Source organism: Solanum verrucosum, unplaced genomic scaffold, assembly GCF_900185275.1.
Source record: "Solanum verrucosum unplaced genomic scaffold, falcon-dt-bn FXZP01000125.1, whole genome shotgun sequence".
Classification (NCBI taxonomy): Eukaryota; Viridiplantae; Streptophyta; class Magnoliopsida; order Solanales; family Solanaceae; genus Solanum; species Solanum verrucosum.
Genome location: NW_026019923.1, coordinates 3,560,230 through 3,585,362, shown reverse-complemented (window position 1 = coordinate 3,585,362; position 25,133 = coordinate 3,560,230). Strand labels below are relative to the sequence as shown.

The window sequence follows — 25,133 nt, the reverse complement described above, 5'->3', positions numbered from 1 at the left end:
CAAGTCTAATTAATTTAACAAATCGAAAATTGATTTAAAATAATTTGATTCATTTTTTTTCAAAAAAATAAAAAATAAAATCAAACTTATTGCTATATAGATACAAGAATACTACATATTTAATATAATTTCACAGAGGTCGGAAAAAAGTAAAACATACGCAGAACTTAGCAACTCGTTTTGTAAGTTCATTTACTATACACAAATACATAGAGCCGTCAAAATGGGATTAGCCCATAGGATCAGCCCAACCCAACCCGTTATTAGGATAGGATTGGAATAAGATTTTTCAAACCCTTTAAAACTAGGGCGTATAAGTCTGGTCCATATAAGCTCTTGACCCTTTAGGCTTGATTGGGGACGGACCGGGGTCGGGGCCAACACTTTTTATTTAAGGGTAACTTACAATAATCTCACTAGTATATAATCTAATTACTTAAATACAAGTTATGTTGTAATATTATGAATCTTACCAGATTTTGGTACGTCCAGATACATGTATCTCGAAATATATGGACTCAAAATTAGGTTAATTTGTTCTAGATACACTTTATCCAAGTAGATTCGCATTTATCTAGGATACATAGACAAATCTCGCACTCACGCCTCCCTCCTATCTTGTTGTCACTCTCTTATCTCGCTCACGTATCTGGTATGCGAGACACATGCTAATTACACTAAATTTTTTGCTAGTGTTATTGAAACAACACTATTGTTTATCATACTTGATTTGAAAATCTTCTCATTTTTCTTAAATATACAAACTTTATCCTTATTTCGAAAAGGCGGAGAGATATGTTTATGAAAGACTGTCAACTCATATACCACATATCAAAATAGATTTGAATGGAAAAAATAAATAAAAAAATAATGAAGATATCACAATAATAAAGAGAGCATTCTTGTTTAAGGACATCACTAATATTTTTGTACTAAAAGAAAAGATTTTTTTGCCATCTCATCGGCCATCGCTTTCTTACGTGTAATTTAAAATTATGAGTTTTGAAGTAATAATACTCAAAATTTGAAGTTATGTTTACATGTGCATTTTACTTGATTTTTTTTAATTCTATGAGTAGAAGTCCGAAAACTTTGAAGATCACATTTCTTCGCCCAAAAAAATATTTGAAAATAAATTTTAAAATTTGATTCAAAATCTACTAAATAAAACAAAAACTATCCTAAAATGGGATGACTATATACTTCAAATGATATGCCCTTAGACACGACCGTATAGAAATCACACGTAAAAAAGGACAATTAGCTAGAGCTAAAAGCATTCTCTACATACAAAAGCTCCAAAAACATTTGCTTATGAAAGAAGAGTAGCTTATTCTGTAAACAGATTTTCAACCTCCCTTGTAATAAAGAAATTGAAAAAATTAAGAGAGAATTAAAGAAAATAAAGAGCTATTCTCATCTGCTAGGAGTTCCTATTTTGCTTTGCAAATGCAATATTTCAGACCATGTAAGATCACAATTTGCAAATAGCTATTTTAACACAACACCAAGTAGCTTGGGAAAATGAAAAGTAAAAAATCTCCATGCAGCCAAGCGAAAATACGCAGCAAACCTCAAATTGCTTCTTTGGTGTAAAACAGCAAACCTCTAGACCCTGTCAATTTGTAACAAGGAAAACTCAGTCAAGAAGAATGAACAGATACGAGGAGGAACGAGGAAGGAGAGTAAAATATTCTTCGTAGCACAAAAGAACAATCAAATATTAGAAGTGGAGAAATTGGAGAAAAATCAGCTAAAACCACATTCAAGCACACAAGAAGCAACTAGTAAGTTAAAACATCATATAGGACGAATGCATCAAGTGAAAGACAATGGATGCTAACTAAAATTTGGAGAGATAAAGATTTTCAATAAAAATGTCTAGCAAATACGCATGCCTAGAGGGTTAGTAGAGAGTCCCATCATTATATGTACGCAACAGATCTTATGAAGGATCAGCTATGAGATAAATATATTCCTACGGGAGTAATAGAAGTTTCCATTCTCAGAGTATTAGTATTAGACTTCTTTTGTTCCTCATCTTTAGATTTCTATTACTACATGCTATTTCTTTGGCCCTTATTTTCTTCTTGTTGTTTCTGCTGCCTCTTTTTCATCGTTCGTTCAGTCAAGGGTCTATTGGAAGCAACCTCTCTACCTCCTCAACTCGCAAGGTAGGGTAAAGGTCTGCATACTCTACCCTCCCCAGACCCAACATATGGGATTACACTGGGTTTGTTGTTGTTGTTGGAAGTAATAGAAGTCTCTTACTCGGATACGCCTTTGTATCAAGAACTAATATATTATCTTATGGTGTTTTGTAAAGGTTTGGTTCAAATTTCAATAGTTCCTTCCCCACCCCCTACCCCTCGCTTTCAAAACCCATTTCTAGATCAGTCCCTGTTCTTACAATGAAGGGTTAGAGTAAAGCAAAAAATCATAGCACAGTTTCACACTTTGAAGCTCTTAGAGTAACACAATATTGTCAATTTTGTTGTATGATGACCACATTTTGTATAGGGAGAAGACTAGGGATGTCGATATGGCAGGGCATAGGTGGGACAGGGCAGGTCAAATCCTTAACAGGGCAGAGCGCCGCGAGGCGCCAATTAGTGTACCAGGGTAGGGCGGGGCAGGCTAAGACTTAATTTAATGGGACTAGGCAGATGATGGGTCAGGCATTATTTTAAAGCAAAAGAGCTTCTTTGCTGGGAAAAAGTTGGCGCAATATGAAATGCAAGCTTGATCTTAAGACTGCATATTCAGCCTCTATTTTCTACTTCTATTTACTGTTACATTCAAACAATATATGAATCAGCATAAATAAACAGCAATATACTGAATTCCCATCTGTTACCTTCAGCATTAACATATCAATTTTGCACAGTTTTGAACAAATTATATTGGTTATTTACACTTAATTCTTTTTAGTTGGGTTCTCAGGAAAAGCAAACACTGAAGTATGCTGTTGTTGCTTTTAAAATGGAGGAAACACTGAAATACTGATTAGTGACTTGCACCATATTTTTTTTAATTTATAACTAGAATAGTTTAATTATCCATATGTGGGGTTGTTCCTCCTCAATATCTTATATGTGTGCGGACACACAGGAAAGATAATGAAAGAAATTAAACAAACAAGTAAATTTTTAAAAGAATCTGACAAGAATTAATGAGTAGTACACACAAACAGGTTAAAGAAAATGCTTCATCATAGATTATTCGGTGACTTTACTTTCTTGGAAGATCTTTGGTGTAAATTACAATTGAGACAGTAGAGGAGTCAACCCTATATAGTGATGCTAAGTCTCTCTGGCTTCAATGCGTATGAGCACATTACTATTGTACTCCATTTGACATGGATCCAGCAAAGAGCTAACTGTTTTTGTTGTCTTTGTATCATAATAAGGGGTCGTTAGGCTACTGAGATGGGATAGACAAGGATATTCTGCCTTCTATATGGGACAGATTATCCCACCATTTTAGTACAAATGGATATGGGGACCAATTAATACCCATAACCAAAAACGGGATTAAATAATCCCGCATTTATCCAAGTCCCACCAACCAAACAACCCCTAAGAGTTCAGATTATAAAAGCATTACATCAGCACAGTTCAAAGATTAGCGAACACGTTAAGTCACTAAGTGCTGCACTACATAGTTATATTCCTCCTCAGACAAGTTTTGCGGGCTTAGCACACATACGATGTCACTCCAAAGCATCACCTAATATGCTGAGGATAAGATGCTATGTATCTAGTTGTTCATATTGTCTTCAAATGTATAAAATTGCTACTTTAGTATGCTAATAGCCTTAACTCTTAATCCTGGTTCTTGGAAAACTGACATAAGAGAATAGTTTCTTTGAAGATAAATATAAGGGGTCGTTTGGTAGAGTGTATTAGAAAAAATAATGCACGTATTAGCCTTGTCTATTACTAGTACCTTGTTTGGTACTCTTTTTCAACCTATGTATAACTAATGTTTGCATTAGTTATATACTCTATTGTGTATTAAGGTGTGCATTGCTAATACCATGGATTTCTAGGTATTAGCAATGCAATGGTTTTAATGCATGCATTAATATGATAAAAGACTCAATTGCCCCTCAAAATCTTTTTTACATCTTTTCCACCATAAAAGTGAAGGGTATCTTTGTAAACAATTTTTTTAATGCAATACATACAATTTTTAATGCATCAAACCAAACAATGCATTAAAATAATCTATGTATAATTAACACAAGCATAACTAATACATGCATTGCTAATGAAACATTACTAATACACTCTATTTAGCATTATTCTTATACACTCTACCAAACGACCCCTAGCAGTTCGCTCATTCTAATTAACAGCAAACTTAGTGGTGTTCAACCAGAACTACGATACAGAACTCTTTGAGAAACTGGTGGATTTTCATTTATATTGTTGGCGATCCTCTACTCCGAAAAGAAAAATCAGAATTTGACAGAAGGAGTTTTATTTTTGCCCTGGCTTCTGAAGACAAACTTCACTCACCATCCATCTAACCATTTTCCCTTTTTTGTGTTAACGGTCACATTTTAGAGTAGTATACTGCTAAAGATCTCAATATATGGAACACAATTCCTTAATTTGCATCTTGTTATTAACTTCGAAGAAAAGGCTATTGATGTAGGAAAAGTGGAAGTTATCTAAGAACTTGAGGCAGAAATAGACTTTTAATGACGATGTATTTACCTAATATGGGATGCACATTCGCAATTCAGAACAAGCAAACAGCCAAAACATATCTAAAGTGCTCCTGATATTATACAACAACAACAACATACCCAGTGAAATCCCACAAGTTGGATCCGGGGAGGGTAGAGTGTACTCAGACCTTACCCCTACCTCATGAGGTAGAGAGAATGCTTCCGAAGGATCCTCAGCTCAAGTGAAGCAAATCAAAGTAGTTATGACAAGAAAAAACGACAGTAAAGAAAACATACCAACTAACAAGTAAAGTAGTACGCGCATTCAGAAAGGAGCAATAACAACGAAATAGTGCGATAACCAAAACACAATAAACAAAATATCTAAACATGCTAAATACTCAAGCAAAACACCATTGGAGCATAGATGCAAATGAACTAGTATAAAAAAAAACTAAAAGGTAAAAAAGCATTGATTCAGTATAAACCTTGTAGAGCCAGCATTCATATTCCTCCTAAGAATCCGACCCTCATTATTCGAATCTCCTGATGATATCAACTCTCTCAACCCCAAATTCCCAACCTTCTCCTCTTTCTCATCACTCTCCTTTTCTTCTTTCTCACTCTCCTCTTCTTCTTTCTCCTCTTGTTTCTTCTTCATAAGCTTACCATTAACTCTTTCAAAGTAATTCCCGTATATGTATTCAGGTGAATACCCATTTTCTTCATCAAAAAGCATGATATGCCCGTGCCACTCCCACACCCGATAATCCGAACCCGTATCCTCATGAAACCCGATACATATATGGTGTTCACCAATAGCAACAGCTTGACCCGAATTTGGTTTTAGCGAATCAGTTTTTCCAGTTAGAATTGTCCGGATTATCTCTTTCTCAACCCTCGATTCTTCTTTCGCTAGCTGAGATTTGGAAGAAGAAGACTCCTTATCGTCGTCGTCTTCATCTTCGTCGGAGAAAGGGAGAGTGTTGAAGAGGAGATCTTCGAGGGATTGTGGGGAAAAGGAGGAAGTTGGGTTTGAAGGAGGACGAATTTGGAGACGGTTCATTAGGGACTGGAGGAGAAGGTTGTCGAAGTTTGGGGTGGTGGCGTTAAAGGAATTCATGGCGGTTGGCGGTGGTTGATTCGAACTTCGAAGGGTTTAAGCAGAGGTTTTGGGGGTTTATTGGAACCAAAATATTAGGGAGGAAGCTGTGAAATATCTTATTTTATATGAATTATTTTTTGAAAAAGAAATGCTTTTAAAAATAATAGTATTAATTTAGTAAAGAATTGTTTTAATAGGGATAATCTTATTTTTTTAATTTTTTTGAGATTCTAGTTTTAAAAAATTTCAACTTCTGCTTGAAATATGAAAATTAGCTTATACTACTGTTTTACATTTTTAAAATGACAATATGGACCTAACTCCTTTATTCTTCAAAATAAATAATTTTTTAAAGAAAGGAATACTTTTGATCTTTCAAAAAACTGGCCAAACAAATCACAAAGGCTTAGGATATATATTAGGGGTATTAGTAACAGTTCATATAAATTGATTTTCATTCTCACATTATCCCTAATTGAATCTGTTTAATTGTGAACTAGTAATAGAGTAATTAAAATAAGTATTACTCGTGTAGTTATTTGTTTTTTGAGTTTCGATTATTATTAATAGTCTCTTTTACATTTTGATTATGATTTCAACTATAATGACTACCATATATGATGATTTGTCAGGTTATCTACGATATTTGTCATAACCTTTTTCATTTCAATTACAATTTCTCAAGGGGATAACCCAGCCTACAAACTACACATGACACACTAGAGGTAAACTCTATGCGATAGACTCGATTCAGAAGGCATTGAGGGGGTATTGAATGACCACCCTCCAAACCAACTGAATTATCCCCTTCAATCGATTTTCAACACAGAACTTCATGATTTCCCTTGGACGATAAAAGCTGAGTTCTATTATGAAAAAAGTGAATTCTCCTAGATGATTAAAAGTAGAACAACTTTCACATATAGCAAACATAAAAATCATATTTATATGTTATAACTATAATTTGCATAATTGCGCTCCATAGTTCATTAATAATACAAACCGAATAAACTTCACAACTACTGAGTACCAAGTTTGGACAGATCAAATAGACGCCATTAAACTCAAGGAACAGAACAGAGTGCATACAAACTTAACTTCGTTTATAATCCATTTCATAAACCGGACAAATAAGAGATAGTTCAAATCATACAAAAATTGACCAGGGGAAACGTGAAGTTTCCTTTTCGTCATCATCATGTACTGTATGGAAGAGTAATTTCCCATACAGTAGATAATACAAGCATATTGTAGATATATATATATATATATATATATATATAATATATAGCATGTTATATGCTCATGTAACATGGTATATAACTGTGCTTAGCAGTACAAGTAGACGAAATATTAGAGAAGTATTACTATATAGTATATTAGTATGAGAAATGTAATGTTGACGGTCATTCACGACTTGAGGAAGATGAAAAGACTATCATCTCCTCAGGCTCTCCACAATGTAATCTGCATACAGATCCCTGAGAAAAAAAATACATTATACGTAAGCAGCTGAAATATGAATTCTCGTTAACATAACATACTGCAGAAGGGAGAAAAATTGAACTTCTGGTAATGTTTGAAATGGTGGTAGGTGTTACTTACTGGGAATGCTGGACGGCTTCAAAGGCTTTGTCGGATGGAAGAAAGTCATTAACAGCAACCTCCTTGTTCTCATTTTTCTTGTCTGATACATTAGTCAAGGACCAAACCATATACTTAAGTTCATATTCATGCTTGCACACACTAAACAGTAAATGAGCGTAATAATGATAATTCATAAACATCTGAAATTAAAATACATGCTGCTCTTAAGATTTGTGATTTTGGAAAAGGATACAGTCCTCAAAGAAGCGACGGATCTCAGCCAAACGATGGGGTGGCAGCTCATTGATATCAGCGTAGTGCTTATATTCAGGATCGTCAGCACAGACAGCAATTATCTTGTCGTCCTTTTCTCCCTGTGTTATGACTAGAGTTAATACATGGAAGATTGGGGACACAAAATTTACTTCTAACCATAGATAAGTACCTGATCAATCATGGGCATAACACCAATTGCTTTAGCTCTGAGAAAGCAACCCGGAAGAATAGGTTCCTGTAAATTAGTATGGTAAGAATCGAGAGAATAAATAACTGTTGATAGGCATCCCCTTTTTTTAAAAAATAAAATAAAAAAGCACAGTTCATAGAGGTAAAAGCCACAATACTAATAATTTCTTTAATCTGTCAAATATATGCATTGCAAAGGCCACAAATGGTTAAATTGTCCACTTCCTTGACACCCATGCACTGCACTGGCAAACTATTGTAGGATTGGCTTCTTAAGAAAAATCGACAGTTTTATAGCATATAGAAAAAAAGACATAATACAGAAGTCAATAGGTTATATACAGGGTAATAGAATGTCCACATAATTTAGAGCAATAACTGAGATCACATATGCCTATAATAAGACCTAACACCAGAACCAGATCAACTTTTCTGATCCAGCACCGTTTTTAAGTAGTAGTAGATATAGGTTTGGAAGTTAAAAGAGTGGATTGGGTAAGTTACGACCTAACTATATCTTGTCCATCCCTTGCGTACACACAAACATGTAAGTTATAGGTAAGTTCTTGGACCCTTAGCTGCAGTTCAACTATCAGCAAATATCCACAAGTGTGTTGTTTATCAGGACAATGGGAAAGGATTATCAGCTCACCTGCATGATGACTAAGACATCCAGAGGGTCACTGTCTTCACAGAGTGTACGAGGGATGAACCCATAGTTATGGGGGTATACAACTGATGAGTAAAGAACACGATCAACCTGGAATAATGAAACAGCGTTTCAGGTCACTCAGCTAAAATTTCACAATTTTACTCGTTTCAAGATATACCGCATATACCTTGATCAGTCCAGTTTTTTTGTCAAGTTCATACTTCACCTTGCTCCCCTTACTGATCTCAATCACCTGCACCAACCAATTGGTAGGTTAACATACAAAAACATCTCAACCAAGTATGTGGTAACATAAATAACTTCAACCATACATTAGCCTCTTGTAAGTCCCAAGGTACCTAGGTGAAAAATCAACTTTACACAGTGAAGAACTTACAGATTACTATCAAGAAGTAAAGCACCTCTTAACTTAAAAAAGTTAGCATAAAGCCAGAGCGAAGACTCCAATTTTGGCAGCAGCTGATCTAAGCTATCTAACATGAAATTAGAGAGTCGGCCTAGAAAATCAATCATGCTTGCTCATTAAAATTTTGAAGATTTACAATATGTTTTGGACTTGATATCAATTATCACCCAAGCTAAATATTATTCAGCATATACATGAAGCATAAATTGCCTTATTTGTATAACCAATATGAAGGTTCAACCATATTAAATATCAGTTCGAAAGTTTTAAAGATTCCTTACCACATTAAAAATCTGTGGAGCATCAGGTCCTGCAGCAAAACACAAATTTTAGCTCATGAAGAATATTCCAGGAGCCATTTTTTTTTTTGCACAACTGTGAGGAATGGTGTTTCCCTTTACAGAATTTATAAAATACCTATCTCAAGATCATGCCAAGGATGAGCTGCAACTGATCTCCGTGTCATAGAAGAGAGTATTCTTTCATTAAGAGGTGGAATGGAGAACTTCTGAGACACTGGAGACTTGACTTGAGTTTCGATAGGTGGAACCATAATTGCTAGCTGGACATCAAGGTATTAGTAGCACGTAAGAATCTCCATAGGTATAGGAAAAGAAAATGATAGCTTTCGGAGTAGAAACATCAAATAAAGTTGTCTGACCAAACAACGGGTAAGAAATATATGTATATTTATAGACCAATGACCCAGACTCGGAATGAAACAAACAAAACTTAACCATACAGGAAATATAAGTCATGATTTATATTTCTATAATATTAATAATTATTATCTTCCTGTAAACAAATAAAAAGACCTTATTCTAACAGATAATGTAAGCATACAATATACATTTGACATGGAGGTTATAATTTGCCATGCTGTCTATATGTACAATCTATCTCAGTAAGGACTTTACAAGTAGTAAGCTTCAGATGAAACAAACAGAACAATTGCCAGTAATTCCAGTTAAGTAGAGTCAATAACGACAACGAAGTCGAAAAGATTGACTCCTCAGAAATCTATAAACATGCCGAAAATCACTCCCAATATTTCCGTTCATGAATTCATGAAATACGTGCAGAAAGCAAAGCAGAACCAAACGGAAGCAGAAAACATGGAACACTATAGAATTCATGTGCTTAAACGCATTTACTGCAGAGACATTCAAACAAAAAAAAAAACAGAGCGAAAACGAAACAAATACACTATTTATCAGTTAAAAGTAGAGAAAAAAATGCCGTGAAGAAAGCGATTCTCACCTGAAGAAACAAAATCGTTTTCAACCAAAAAACTTCAAAAAAAAAAAAACGGAAATGAACAAGGAAATTAAGTCCTAACTACAAAAACATCACTCCATCCAAACAAAAACCAATCATATCAGCAAAAACTGCAGAAAATGTAACCGATCCCTAAAAACATTACTACAAAACAAAAACAAAAAAAAAACAGAAATGAATGATTGAAACGAGTAAAATGAAGATCATCAAACACATTTTCCGAAAAATCACTAGCACATTGAACAGAAAACGCATTAAAGCAAACAATCGATACCTGAAGCAAACGAAGGAGGAAACGAAGACCGTCGGTGGAAGCACACAGCTCAGATCTACAAAACAAAGCGTATGAACAACGGCAAACCGAGAAAGAGTATTTATAGAAGAAAAAAAAAAGAGAAAGAGAATAAACCCTAGAAAGTTGAGTAATGAAGGTGTAAAACGCGTTCTTCTCCTTCTTCCCGCTCTTAAAACTCTACCATTTTAAAGCTTTATTAAACAGCTCAAAGCTTTAAAAAATATAATTGCATAATTCTTACGTTTCATCTTTTATTTTTTGTTTTTTTTTTTCTGAAGAGGGAAGATTCTAAATTAGAAGCGAATATTATAAATACTTGGACACGTGGAGGATTTTTATTGGGTGTTGTGGGACTTAAAACGGTGATAGTGACGGAGTTCCTAACGGTGGAGGTTGGGGATTTGACGGGAAATGTAGGGTGGGAAGATGCCGTTAAAAGAGATTAAGTTTAAGCGGTGGAGGGAATATTCGTGTCATTTATTTCATTTAATTTTTGATAATATAATAAACTTGATAAAAAATTATATCAACGTAAAAAAACGGTTTGGGTAATTTTATATTATAAATTTAGAAATGAAAAACTCATGAAAGATATTATTACAAAGTGAAATGGTGTTAAATTGTGAATTTAGAAGTGATATTTAATAGAGCAACTTTCACGTATAGCAAATATAAAAATTATATTTGTATGTTATAGCTATAGTTTGCATAATTGTGCTCCATAACAAACTTTATGTTTGCTATGACTATTAATATGTATATTTTGTTATACATATACAAAAGAAGCAATTGTATAATCTGTTTCGGCAGAGGATTATCTATGGGGGGTCACCGGGTTCACGTGAACCCATGGTTTCCTTCTGAGATCATATATAGTAGTGTTATATTTTAAAAAAAATACATTGAATTATAGATGTGTGAACCCACACTTGATGTATCACATAATGCGATTATGACTGGGTGCACTTCGTTCCGCAAGGCTAGAAATTTGAATTTTATATTTATCTTATTTTATTTTTCTTTCTAAAATTAGATAACACTTCTCTAAGTGGTAATTGGTATGTATATATATAAGAATTAAGTTTAGACCTATAATTTTAAAATTTTAACGGTTTTCAGTAGTAAAAACCTAAATGTCGAACCGATCAAATTTATATCATAGATCAACCTTTTTATAACAGTGCACCCATCATCTCAAAATCCTGGATATGCCTATGTGTTTCGGTATACATATACAAAAGAATCAATTGTATAATATGTGTTTGTATAAAGTGAAAAAGAGAGAAAGACAAAAGAAAAATGGGCATGGGAAGATATGTATTTGTATAATCACAAGTGTATAGAACAAAAATATATGTATTTGTATTTATATATACAATTTTCTCTCGTTTTATACAAACACAAACGCAATTTATACACTTGTGTTTGTATAAAGTGAGAGTGGCGAGCGAGATCTGGGAGAGGGGAGAGAGGGGAACGAAAAGATACGTATATATACAATTTTCTCTCGCTTTATACACACACAAACACATTTTATATATTTGTGTTTGTATAAAGTGAGAGAGGCGAGGAGAGATTGCCTAGCGAGAAACGAGAGTGGCGAGTGAGAAATTCAGGGAGAGAGGTGAAATGACAACAGTTTGCTACGGATTACAATTAAATCAAATTGTGGTTATAGTATTTAATTTAAATTAATAGTTTGCTATTTTATACAAATTTCCCTATTTAATATTAGGAGGAAAGAAGTATATCTTTGAATATCGATTTCAAATTTTGTGGGATTTTTTCACCATTAGTAGAATTTTGATTTTGAGCAATCATACAAAAATTGCCTTGATATATTGGTTTTATGTGATTAGACGAAAGAAAATTAGTCTGAACCAAAAATATTCCGACATTAAATGAAAAAATTAAATGGTATTTCCCTTGTTCCTTTTAGTTGTTACAATTTATTTATTTTTGGGTCAAACGATAAGAATTTTGACTGACATTTTGCTATGTTTTTTAATTATACTGATATGTAAAAAATTGCAATGTAGTGAATTATCTAAAATTTTAATCTAAAATGTCGAATTAATGTAATCTAATTTAACTTTAAAAATTAATTAAATTGACTTTCGAAAATCACAACATGACATGACATCTGAAAGTAAGTAATTAAAGGTCTGGGCATTTAGTCCAAATTTAGACGTGGAAACAACTTATTATTTTTCTTTAACAAAAATATATCTTGTGTTTGGCATGTTGTTCAATTTTAATATCCCATGTTTGGTACTATAAATAGGGATTATTTAAAAAATTAGTAGATGACACTTATTTTTCTTTAACCAAAAAATATCTTGAGTTTGGCGAAATGTTCAAATATTTCTTTGCTTGCAAACATGAAACATAGGACATTATTTTCAAATATCTACTTTATATTTATTTATTTTCTTATTTTTTTTGCATATAGTTATTAAGGGAGGATAAGATAGATCGAGTCAGCATTGACTAGGTGATTACTAAGATTTGAAAAATTTGGCAAAAAACATTTAAGACTATTAAGAATGAATTCATTGAGTTTTTAAAAGGTAGTAATTACATATGAATTTCAATTATCTTAATAATATTGAATTCAGTTGAATCCGCAACTAGCGCACAATGAAAACATTTGTCACTATTGCAAATGTATATTTCATGATGACATAAAATGTTTTCTGGTAGAGTTGAATTTTCTCATGTTTTGATAGTTCTATATTTTGAAAAGAAAAAATATTTTCTATAAAAATAGTCAAGTTCCTTAAAAATTAAGAAAATAATTTACGAGTAAGAAAAATAAGTTTCATAATACCCTGCTCTCTCTACCCTATCTCCGACATCCACCTCCACACTTGTAGACTACTATGTCGCCTAAATTATGTATATAAATGTTTCTGGAATTATATTTTTTGTTTATTGTTATTATAGTTCTTTTCTTCATTATTTTTCTTCTACTGTATTCTCTCTTCATATGTATCGTGATATATTTTACTTGAATCGAGATATTTTATTCTCGTACCAAACATACCAATAATTTATTAATATTCGCAAATAAAGGAGGAGATGGAATATATGAGTGGGAATGGGAATAAGTAGCGTTGAAGTAATTTCTTATTCAAGATATATATTCTCCCACTTTAATTTCTCTTTTTTTCTTTTTTATTTTCTGCATGCATGTGACTTTTTCTTTATAACAACGACTCCACCCACCTTTCCTTATTGTTGACACATCTATTCTTCTCAACTTTTCTTATTAATTAAATAAATACAAGAACAAAATTAAAGAATGTTCCAAATTAATTTGAAGAAATCCACGGTCTAAGTTGATACATCATAGTCTATCTTCCACTAGGAATATTATAAGAATTTTAGGTACTAATAAAGTAAATTTTGAATTTAAAGTTTATAGGTAATATTTCAAGTTAATATATATAGTAATAATTAAGTTTACACTCAATATATATTTTGATATATATACGCAAAGTTAGATAGAAAAAAACTACTAGATTTTCTTAAACTTATATATTAAAAGTTTCATCAAAATACAGTAAAACCCACTAAATTAATATATGTGGACCATGAAATATTATTATAGGTATTATTTAATCGATATATTAATATTTATTATTTAATTAAAAGAGTGTTTTTAGATTCATGTTCCGAATTTCAGAGTTTAGAAGAAATTGTAGATATCATCGGAAAAAACATTGATGATGATGAAATTGAAGATAATACAATACATTTGAAACCAGTTACTATAAGGAAACACTTATCACATGTCGACTTTTCGCGATTTTATGATACAACTCGAAAAGACAACATCGAAACTTTAGTATGCAATAGGAAAAATTAGAGATGAGTTTCAACTAGATTTAAATTTTAACAAAAAATAAAAACAATAGATTTTTTCCATTGGCCTAAGTCGGGATCGAAGGAAATATTATCTTAGAGAGGTTACTAATTTACCGAGTATTAATTTAGTGAGATTTTACAATATATATATATATGAAACTTAAGTTTGAACCCCAATCGCAAACATGTATCACTCAAAAGCGCCGTCCAAAAATTCATAACCTGAAGTTCAATCCTAAATTTGACTTAATTAAATTAATTAACGTGACGGTACAAAAAGTTACACACTATAAGACAAATAACTTAATTAAGACCTTTTTTTTTTTTTATAATATATACTATTAAAATGTTTGACAGTTGCACCACACGTCTTTGCTTGCTTGATTAAGGGGACCTAATCTTTATACGTACTTTTTTGGTCTTTAATTTATATTATTTGTGATGTGAATGTGAATGGGTCAATGTTATAATCACCACGTCAAACATTAATTGAAGACTCGTCAATGTTAAACATAATTTGTGTGGATCTTTGATTTTGTAAATAAAAAATAGATTAATCTTTGGTCAATTTATTCTTCTTCCCGGTGTTATTACAACAAAAAAAGATATTTAGTGGTAATAATTTTTTCTTGTGATAATATTTATTGTAGCAACAGTAATTAATACCATTGCATTTTGAGTCACTAAAATTTTTAACAACATTTATACATAATGTTGGTTATAAATATTTATATGATACTATTATATAATTATATTGATAATTTTATTATCACTGTTAAATAATTACCGCAAAATATTTTTTTTGTTGTAGTGTGTGTTTGGTGGGTAGAGAATATTTTAATGAAAAATAAATAAGTTTTTTTATTTATTTTCTAGTATATGGAAACTAAACAAAATAATATTATACCAAAAGCACTTATATGTAAACAATATGAAGATGGAATAGGATGGGAAGTGTGGTTAGGGATGGAATGGTCAAATGGGTGGAGGTGATAGTCGAATGAATGCGATGAAACGATGAACTTGAAATGTCACTAATAATACTTGTTGGACTACATAATTAGACATATGTTACTACCATATATACTACTATTATTTATACTTTCTAAATATTACGTATGTTACCATCAATCAAGAGGTTCATATCATATAATAAGGAATATACATTTAGATACATGTATTTTTGCTATTGGATAACCTAAAATAGGGAGAAAGGTGAGCGAGATGGAGAGGGAGACGAACAAGATTCGTTATGTATCCCAAATACACATGAATGACACTAAATATACACTTGTATGTATCTGATGTGATTCACATGCATTTGGATACTAGATGCATAGGAAAGTGGCGAGCGAGATGAGAAATAGGCGAGGGAGGCGGGTGAAATTTGTTATGTATCCAGATACATGCGAGTCGACTTAGATACGATATGTCTAAAATAAATTACACCTAATTTTAACCATATATATCTTGATATACATGTATTTGGACGTGTTTGAATGTATTTATACACACTAAAGTCTAATAAGATACGTAATATTGATACATTTAAGTTTGATGCGTAAGTTTTCCTAGTACTTGTTTTCCATGTTTCGCTAGGGCGACTATTTTTCTCATTTTTATCCAACTTATTTTCTTTGATTTAAGACTAAACCAAAATTTCTTTGTACCAAACACACTAATTCCTTTTAAAGCTTTTCTTTCATTCTCTAATGTAATGTAATTATTAGAGTATTAACAAGTTAGGTCCCATTTGAAGTTTTGACAGCTTATAGACATGTTTTTATTTGTGGCACTATAAAATAATGAATTTGAAATCATGTAAAAAATATGTATACATTAACATCATTGTAATATTTTACATATGTTGAAGCTCTTTCGTGTTTTAGTTAGAAGTACTTTCATTAACAAATTTATTTTCACTTTTAAGAAATAGCCATTTCTAGTTTATAGTCCAAACATTGACAAAATATTACTCCCTCCGTCCCATTTAATATGTCATCGCTTTCTATAAATAGTTGGACCACAATACTTGTGATTTTATAAAATTTATGCATAAATTACCAAATTTTGCCTATTATACCCTTGATAGAATAGTTAATTAATCTTGCCATTTATTAATAAAGTTGGCTTAAGAAAACATTAAATAAGGGCAGAAGGGTAAAATTACATCATTTCTTAATGCAAGTGCAAAGTAAAAAGTGACATATAAAATGGGACGGAGGGAGTAATAAGCAATCTAAAGCTGGTCATCTAAGTTAATTTTTAGTGTAAAGTACAAAAATTTCAAAATTTTTGGATGATAATTACATCCTATCTCAAAAGTTTTATAGATTACAATAATTTCGGATTTTTCAGTCATGAATACATTGTTGCTTCGCCCGATACATAACAAACAATACATTAGTTATCTACCAGATACATAACTTAAATCAGATTCATACTGATTTAGTTTGAAATAATTGAGGTTATGTATCAACAATAACATTGTACTAAATATATTATACACAAAAAGTTATAATGTATCTAATAGAGGTGGAGTGATGTATCCGGATGTTAAGAGAGAAGGAAAAAATGGAATTTTTATAATTAATTCAGATGATATTAATTTTTAGAGATTATGTTATCTTAAATCGCGTAATTACGTAATTTTCCATGCCCCTAGGCTAAGATAAGATGAGCTTTCCAGGCCCAAGCTCCGCTTACTGTGGGCCTTGGCCCATGATTTTATTGGATATGTAATGTCTATAGAAGGGTGATTTGGGCCTTATGGATTTGTCTGCTTTGAACAACATTTCTTCATTCAGTCATATCGCTGCAATTTTACAAGTGATGTCTAAAAAATATGATATACGTTGACTTGTTCTCTATCTTTGTGGGATAGAAAAATTCTTTTTAATAAATTCTCGACTCAAAATAATTTTCTTTAGCAAAGTAACAGGAATAATTAGTTTGATAAGGAAGAGAAAAAAAAAAAACATGATTATGCTAACAAAATAGATACATGTTGTTCTATGATTGTCATGGTTTTCTTATAGCAATTTCAATAAATGTCCATATGATGGAAACAATTAGACATAAGAGGGATTTCAATCAAAACATTTTAAATTTTTCGGATGAAGTATGTTTTTTTTTTCAACTTCAACTAATATATTTTTTTAGTTCCATTTTATGTAATTGAAATATTTTTACATGATAATATATTTTTTTAACGCAGGATAATCCCGTAGTTGCTACAATTTTTGCCCTCTGCAATGAGCATTTTCTGCACACTGGGTAAACCATCCATTATGAAATAGCCTGCAAAACTACATATACAAGATATAAACCACACTAGACAAGTCTTATGCGATAAACTCGACTCAGAAGACATTGAGGAGAATCAATCTTGAATCATTCATATAGATACCGTCCAAATTAACTGAGTCAACCCAAACGACCATGATACCATTTTTATACAACCAAATTATTGAGAGGTGATGAAGAGTTAACATTTGAATTGGAAAACAAAGAAGGTGACATTAACCACCTAATAAAATAAGTAGTTTTGTTATTAATTTATGCTTCTTCTAACTTATTTAAATCTTTTTGTTTTAGTCACACCCATTAGAGAAGTTCAATATTTGAATAATCGCTCAACTTGTAGCAACAAACATTAAAGTTATTCAATATTCATCTAGCTAGTTTTCTTTTTTGATTTCCAACTTGGTGTCTGGAGTTCACATTGGAGCTCCGATTAAAATCGGACCGCACATTGAGGGCTTGAACCCATGACCTTTTTTTTTAGTCACACCCATTAGAGAAGTTCAATATATATTTGAATAATCGCTCAACTTATAGCAACAAACATCAAAGTTATTCAATATTCACCTAGTTAGTTTTCTTTTTTGGTTTCCCACCCGGTGTCTGAAGTCCACATTAGAGCTTCGACTAAAATCGGACCGTACATTGAGGGCTTGAACCCAAGACCGCTGGTTATGGTTAAGGGTGAAACACTCCCACCACTGAACTACAACCCATGTCGATCATCTAGTTAGCTTTTATGATCATTAAACCCATTATCTATTCTAAGACGCAATGATTTTTTTCAAATAATTAATATTTAAATTTATTTAGGACTCGATCCATCCGACCCATTTAAAATGAGTCGACTGTACAAAAGAGAAGTAAATAAATAAAAATCTACGGCCGACCGGTGCCGACGTGAGTGACGTTGCAAAGACGCTTTCCCTCCTATAATATTTATTTCATTTTTTTTACAGCCTCTCTATTTATTAGATCTCAAACATATTTTCATATCTTTCTCTTCCATTTTCAGTTTCTCCGATCCCGGTACGTAATTGTATGTTTATATGAATATAATTATGTATAAATCTTCGTATATATGTACGAGTTAATTTTTTATTCAAATTTGATTTGATTTGATTTTCAGGTTTTAAGGTGATTTTTGTTTTGTTTGTATATCTAGGGTTGGAGTTTCCCTTCATCATTTTCTGAGAAATAATTTCTAATGGCCGCTCCACCCGCTAGAGCTCGAGCTGATTACGATTACCTCATCAAACTCCTTTTGATCGGCGACAGCGGTAAGTTTTTTTTTTTTTTTTTTAAAAAATTAGGTATATTGAGCTTGAGGTTATGTGTTCGAGCTATGGAAACTAGATTTTTGTAGAAATGTAGTTGATTGATTAAAACTTGTCCTGCACATAGCGAAAGTTTAGTGCATGAAACAGCCTTTTTATAGTTTTTCTATGTATAATTATATTTTATATTTACGTTGATTGATCAAATTTTGTAGAGTTATAGTATATGAGATGTTTGGGATAAGGTTAATGGTGTGTAGCGCTGCGATCTAGGTGTAGAACTGTGATGTTAAGGCTTATTTTTGTTTAGTTTTCTTTAATGGCTTATACGTCAGTTCTAAGTCGCGGTTTTTGTATATGTGTAATAACAAAAATGTGTGCAGTGATGCTAGAGAACATCTGTCGATCGAAGAGTGTTAGGATTTTTGATTGCTTCTTTGGGACATGAAGTGCAATTAGAGCTTGAAGAACTTATTGTTAGCTTTGTTAGTATTGTTCTTTCGGTTGACACTATGCTTCACTTGCTGGTATTTTTATGTAACTAGGAAGGAAAATATTAATGGATGCTTATTTAAGTTTGGTTGGAGAATGAATTGGTGGTTTGCTTATATGGACTTGCGCGATCCTCTCATCATGAGATAACTTTTGGGGTCATATCTTTACGTGGAATCAGAGCCATGTCCATGTTTGTTTGGGCTCCCGGTCCATGTCCATTTGGTACTGAGCGTTAACTGTCAAGGGGGTGTTAGAATAGGTTAGAGTTTCACATTAGTTGGAGAATGGATTGATGGTTTTCTTATATGTACTTGGACAATTTTTAGAGCTAGCTTTTCGGGTTGAGTCAGGTCCACGTGCAATATTTTTACATAAAAATTGACATGATGCTTATTAGGTCAATTTTCTGGTTGTTTAAGTCATTTTTGACTTTCTTATCTTTTTATTTTTCTTATTAAGTTCTATTCATTTTCTTGTCAATCTTTTTTTTCTTAACAATTTTATACATTTCTTGTTATGCTTCTGTTTCATTTACGTTTTGTTAAATGATAGAGAGAAAAATTGATGAAAGAAATATTACATTAACGAAATTAATTATCTAGTGGAATTTTATTTGATGCATGTATAAACATGTCTGTGAACTAGTTATGTTGGGTTCAAAATCTGGTAGATATAAGTTTCAGACTATATTCTTGCACCAACAGTAGATGCCTCCCATTCCTCTCGTTGTGCATAATGTAGATACAATATTAGACATGATCGAGGATTTGTAAAACATGACACCCAAGGGTGTGATCTAGTGGTCAACGAAGTGAGATGAAAATAGAAAGTTCTAGAGTAACAGTTTACTCTTTAAATGCCCCTGGAGATTGACAATAAAATGACCTGAAAAGTTGTTGTTCTCATGAAATATGGGAATGAAGGTTCACTGGATTCCAAGGTGTTCACATATCAGAATTACTATTTGGAAGCAACATTTATAGATAGTGGGAAGAATTCCAGTCATTTCCCAAATTAAAGGTGGGTGATAGAAATCACACAACATTTTGGCTAGATCAGTGGATAAGTAGCTTTTGTATTTTGTAGCCTCAACTCAGTTTCTGTTCTTTTTAGTGCTTGTAAGTTGTAACTTTTACTTTGATAATAAGATAAGTCAGTTACCAAAAATAAAAAGGATTTCTAAATAAGTCAGTGCCTGCAAGATTTAATTACATGTTGAATAAGAATCTGTGAGATTTCGCACTAGCAGTTAGAATCTAGGAATGCATTTTAGGTAGACTGTAGCCGAATTGTTGAAAACAGATGGTTCCAATCATTGTGCCAGCATGCTCAGCAGTTTGAAGATGGACATGTAGACAAAATTGGCAAGATTTTCAGCACTATTCATTTGCTTTCACTTTCAAATATTCTCGCAGCACTATATCAAGAACATTACCATCATTATGCATATCAGTTACCTTCCAAATTATGCTGAAGATCAGTAGCTGTTTAGTGTTTTTTGTTTCAACAGATTGTTCATTTTTTTGTGCTAATATGTTGAAATTTCCTATTAATAGTTTAGTCCTTCTGAAAGATGACATAATAGATTCTTTTTGAATTTTCAGGTGTGGGTAAGAGTTGCCTTCTTTTACGTTTCTCAGATGGCTCCTTTACGACCAGTTTTATCACAACTATTGGGTAATCATCTTCTACATTTTAAGGAACGCATTGTCGTTATCTCATCATCTTCTTCTTCTTCTTTGGTGTTTTTCTTAAAGCATTTGTAACTCAAATGTAATAAAAGGATAGATGAACTAGGAATTTGATAAGATAATAAATTCTTATGGAAAAGTAGCACAAACCTCTTAACTTGAGTTTACATTATGAAAATGTGAACAACATGTTGCTACTACCACTACCACTACCACCACATGCTCTTGTATTGCTCTTTTGTTCTTTTTTTTTTTTTTTTAAAAAAAAAAAGCCCCTAAAGGCATTAATACATAAAACGGAAATAATACAAATGCTATTGGCCCAAAGGTGACCTCTCTTACCAAACAAAAGCAATTTTTCTCTTAGCACTTGTACCTCAAAGTTGATCAAGAAATACAAACCTTTTTTTTTATGACAAAGGTAACATAAGATATACAAACATAAATTGATCTAAATAAAGAAAATGTGTTGAGCAGTTGATAAGAAAGGTATCTTGTTTTACCACGTTTTATCAAATAAGAAGGCAAGATTTCCATAAGGTGAAGTTTCTTAAGTAAAGTACATAACCTCTTGACTAGGAATGTAGATTATGTAAGTTGACTACAGTGGTTTCAAGAGATAGTAAAAACATGGATGGATTGTTACACAAACAAATTATTATTTGCCTGTGGAGTTATTTTTCGGGAGACCTATTCTGATTGAAAGTTTTCTTTCACAGTATTGACTTCAAGATAAGGACCATAGAGCTTGACAGTAAACGGATCAAACTGCAAATCTGGGATACTGCTGGTCAGGAGCGGTTCCGAACAATTACAACTGGTAAGCTTGTGGGTGAAACATGCCGTTCCTCATTTCTTCTTGCTATTTTGTCATTTGATATTTCTTTTGGGCGAACATAGACCAAACCAGTACTCTGTTCTGCTGCATTAATATGTCAACTTCACATTTTTCGTAATTTTACTGCCTTTGCAGCTTACTACCGTGGAGCCATGGGTATATTGCTGGTGTACGATGTAACTGATGAGTCATCTTTTAACAGTAAGTTCCCTTGTTACACTGGGGGAGAGGAATTTTAACTTTTTGTTATGTCAATTCATGAGTGGTTCCTTTTACTTGGTGGATGATTTTATAAGCAGTGAGGGGTTGACTTCTAGGAGTATAACCACATGCTTGAGGTCTTGACAAGCGAATCTCCCTCTTCCAATCCCTTCTAATCAGGCATCTGCCAACAAAACTATATGTTCTACTTTTATGACTTCTGCCCCTCCTCTTTATAATGAAGCAGTTTAATGAAGCATGGCCTTTAAGATTACGGAGAAGCTATTCATTTTTCTCATGCGCTAGAATAATGTACACTTCTGTTGGTCAGGTCAAATCTAACTTTGTGCACATGTTTAGACATCAGGAACTGGATAAGAAACATTGAACAACATGCTTCCGACAATGTCAACAAAATTCTGGTCGGCAACAAGGCTGACATGGATGAAAGCAAAAGGGTTCTCTCTCCTCTCTAGCTCCTTTTATCTGCTGATCTTTGTATGTTGTTGTATACGTGCTATTGAGCAACTGAGTTGTGATACACCTTTTCTCTAGGCTGTTCCTACATCCAAGGGTCAAGCACTTGCTGATGAATATGGCATTAAATTCTTTGAAACTGTAAGTAGAACTGTTTGCCAGCATTGTAATTATTTGCAATTGCAATTCTCTTAAATCCTAGTAATATTTAATGCAGAGTGCTAAGACAAATATGAATGTTGAGGAGGTTTTCTTTTCCATAGCTCGGGATATAAAACAAAGGCTTGCCGAATCTGACTCAAAGGCTGAGGTATTATTTTCCAAACCAAGTTCATTTAAAGCGTGCATACTTTATGCTGGCTGACAAGTTTGAATACTGAAATTAAATAGAAACGAGAGATGATTGATATTTCTATTGATTTAACTTTTGACAAGACAAAGTTTGAGGGTGAAATGTTGGTGTATGAAAACATTGGGCAAAGATCCTTCCGTTCTAAAAAACTAAACGAAAGGTGGAAGCACACACTAATTTGTTAAATATCTGTTTGTCCTGTTTCCCTAATGCAGAATAACTCCCTTCCAGGTTCCTATAAGTGGGCATTATTCAGTCTTTGTTGCATCCCATCCTCCTTTTTAACTTCGAATCTTTCATTTCTCCAAATACATCAGCACGATGTTATCTTGTTCCATTTCCTAGACATGGAATAGTTCGTGGACTGACTCGTGCATTCATGAATTTTGCAGCCTCAGACCATCAGGATAAATCAACCGGACCAGGGAGCAGGATCTTCACAAGGCGCCCAAAAATCAGCTTGCTGTGGTTCTTAAAATATCGATAACAGCAAATGAAGCCAGGATGATGGGAAATACATCCTTAAAATGACCATTTTAGTGGGAAGGCTGAAACTAATCTTTTTTTTATATAACATTCTCATTGTATTTCTCTCTTTACAGCTCTTTTCTTCCAATATCTATTTGTATTTGGTGGCAGCTCTTAGTATTTGCAAAAAATTTATCAGTATATTGCTCACCACTTTTTTGACTTATATAAATGAAGGGACAAACTGCCTTCTAATGTTTTTGTACAAACTTTTGGAGGGGTTTTTGTGTGGGTATTTGCATTTTAAGATTGTTCTTAGGGGTTGCCATTTTATCAATCAAATATTGTTCAACTAAATTCAAGTATATGAAATTGAGCACAATTTTACAAAGAATTGTTTTCTAATCATTTTTTGGAAGAGTCTTTAATTCTTACTTTTCACATGACATGTTTAAGATTGTAATATTTAATAATACTTTAGTATATTTCTATGTATCTTTAGTTTAAGAATACGAGATTCAAAGGTTTCTTTACATTACCTTTGTATAAAGTCAAAATCAAGTTAACAAAATGGTTTGAATTGCAGAACAAAAATACGCATAACTCAAGCAGTGCACTTCTTCATTTTTAGCTTTTTTTTTTTCTTTCACGTTTTAGGGTATTGTTTTGAAATTTTACTCGGGCTTGATCGAGCTTTCAAAAATTAGTTTCTCAACAATCAATATTTTTTATGAATGATAGGGCACTGGGGAGAATTTATCGATAACAAAAAAAATGAGGTTTCTGTTGGAGGAGGGTCACTGATGTCCCCAATCAAATAGAATTGAAAAAAACATTTTTGATATTTCAAGATGACATTTAGTTGATTTAATCATGAAACGTTGAAAAACCTGACCAAAATGTCCTAGAACATGATATTGAATTGAGTGAGAAATCCCCCACCCCCCACCCCCCACCCCCCGTTTTTATGAACTTTATGAATATTGTTCTGAAGTGACTAAGATGTCATAGAATATGATATTGAATCTAAAATAATGTTCTCACAAGGAATTTTAAGTTGTAAACTCTACGTTTGTAATATTAAAGTAAAAGAATATTATGATTGTATCATGAGTAAAATAATATTAAAAAATTATATTATTAAATATAATGAGTGAAATAAATGTCGTGATTGAAGTGACAAAAGATTGTTGCATCCAATGGAACTTTTCCATGTTTAAAGGAGACACAAGGGTTTTCCTTCACATATAGAATTTGTGTTGTAATCCAAAAGAATTTTACCTTTAATCATGTGAATCCTTTTTTTTTGTGTGTAATTCTAGTCAGCAAATTAAAATTCCTCTCAATCATGATGACAAAAATCAAATGACTAATCATTATCCCAAGAGGCAAACATTTTCTAATTGAAATAATATTATCACCAATGTGTTATGTTTAGGATAAGAGCTTACGAGTTATTTTGATTTTTGATATTTGTATTTGAATTTTAATTAATTTGGGTTCACACAAAATAAATATAACAAAAGCAGTCATACAAAGATAACATATCCAATTGACTCATGTCTACTAAATATATAATCTAAATTGACTCATGAAATTCTTTATTAAAATATTTTTATTTTTTTTGAGATGTTACATATAGATATGATAATTTTTCTTAATGAAGCAATTAAG

At 32.4% G+C, this 25,133-nt stretch overlaps 4 protein-coding genes across 5 annotated transcripts in view; 1 reads left to right on the top strand and 3 right to left on the bottom strand.

The window, feature by feature from the left end:
* Positions 1-25,133, bottom strand: part of LOC125825787 (UNC93-like protein 3) — a 111,102-nt gene that overhangs the window by 64,872 nt on the left and 21,097 nt on the right. Inside the window, exon 1 of one of the 2 annotated variants that reach the window (XM_049505085.1) lies at positions 14,948-14,952. The exons of the other annotated variant lie outside the window; for it this stretch is intronic. The gene's annotated coding sequence lies outside the window, so the exon portion shown is untranslated. Of the gene's footprint in view, positions 1-14,947; positions 14,953-25,133 lie in introns of those variants that run through there. 2 annotated transcript variants of the gene reach the window in all.
* Positions 1,289-5,847, bottom strand: LOC125825907 (uncharacterized). The gene is made up of 2 exons (XM_049505200.1): positions 5,167-5,847; positions 1,289-1,615 (listed from the first exon to the last, which is right to left on the bottom strand). Exons 1-2 carry the CDS (start codon positions 5,799-5,801, stop codon positions 1,609-1,611), a joined length of 642 nt encoding a protein of 213 aa, XP_049361157.1. The 5' UTR covers positions 5,802-5,847; the 3' UTR covers positions 1,289-1,608.
* Positions 6,870-10,714, bottom strand: LOC125825896 (soluble inorganic pyrophosphatase 4). Its single transcript, XM_049505195.1, has 10 exons — positions 10,602-10,714; positions 10,467-10,521; positions 9,332-9,476; positions 9,196-9,224; positions 8,675-8,740; positions 8,488-8,595; positions 7,816-7,881; positions 7,624-7,744; positions 7,389-7,470; positions 6,870-7,264 (listed from the first exon to the last, which is right to left on the bottom strand). The coding sequence occupies exons 3-10, from the start codon at positions 9,465-9,467 to the stop codon at positions 7,222-7,224; spliced, it is 651 nt and encodes a 216-aa protein (XP_049361152.1). The 5' UTR covers positions 9,468-9,476; positions 10,467-10,521; positions 10,602-10,714; the 3' UTR covers positions 6,870-7,221.
* Positions 18,640-23,816, top strand: LOC125825886 (ras-related protein RABE1a). The gene is made up of 9 exons (XM_049505183.1): positions 18,640-18,689; positions 18,826-18,940; positions 21,037-21,109; positions 21,843-21,943; positions 22,097-22,162; positions 22,523-22,620; positions 22,718-22,780; positions 22,857-22,949; positions 23,384-23,816. The coding sequence occupies exons 2-9, from the start codon at positions 18,868-18,870 to the stop codon at positions 23,465-23,467; spliced, it is 651 nt and encodes a 216-aa protein (XP_049361140.1). The 5' UTR covers positions 18,640-18,689; positions 18,826-18,867; the 3' UTR covers positions 23,468-23,816.

What these genes read in the sequence shown, in the direction of transcription:
- LOC125825907 (XM_049505200.1), bottom strand. Translation starts at nt 5,801, where the DNA reads ATGAATTCCTTTAACGCCACCACCCCAAACTTCGACAACCTTCTCCTC.
- LOC125825896 (XM_049505195.1), bottom strand. Translation starts at nt 9,467, where the DNA reads ATGGTTCCACCTATCGAAACTCAAGTCAAGTCTCCAGTGTCTCAGAAG. An exon ending in TTATGCCCATGATTGATCAG is followed by an intron (nt 7,745 to 7,815) that starts GTACTTATCTAT and finishes GTCATAACACAG; the next exon opens with GGAGAAAAGGACGACAAGAT. An exon ending in CCGTCGCTTCTTTGAGGACT is followed by an intron (nt 7,471 to 7,623) that starts GTATCCTTTTCC and finishes CTAATGTATCAG; the next exon opens with ACAAGAAAAATGAGAACAAG.
- LOC125825886 (XM_049505183.1), top strand. Translation starts at nt 18,868, where the DNA reads ATGGCCGCTCCACCCGCTAGAGCTCGAGCTGATTACGATTACCTCATC. An exon ending in CCTTTTGATCGGCGACAGCG is followed by an intron (nt 18,941 to 21,036) that starts GTAAGTTTTTTT and finishes TTGAATTTTCAG; the next exon opens with GTGTGGGTAAGAGTTGCCTT. An exon ending in GCATTAAATTCTTTGAAACT is followed by an intron (nt 22,781 to 22,856) that starts GTAAGTAGAACT and finishes TATTTAATGCAG; the next exon opens with AGTGCTAAGACAAATATGAA.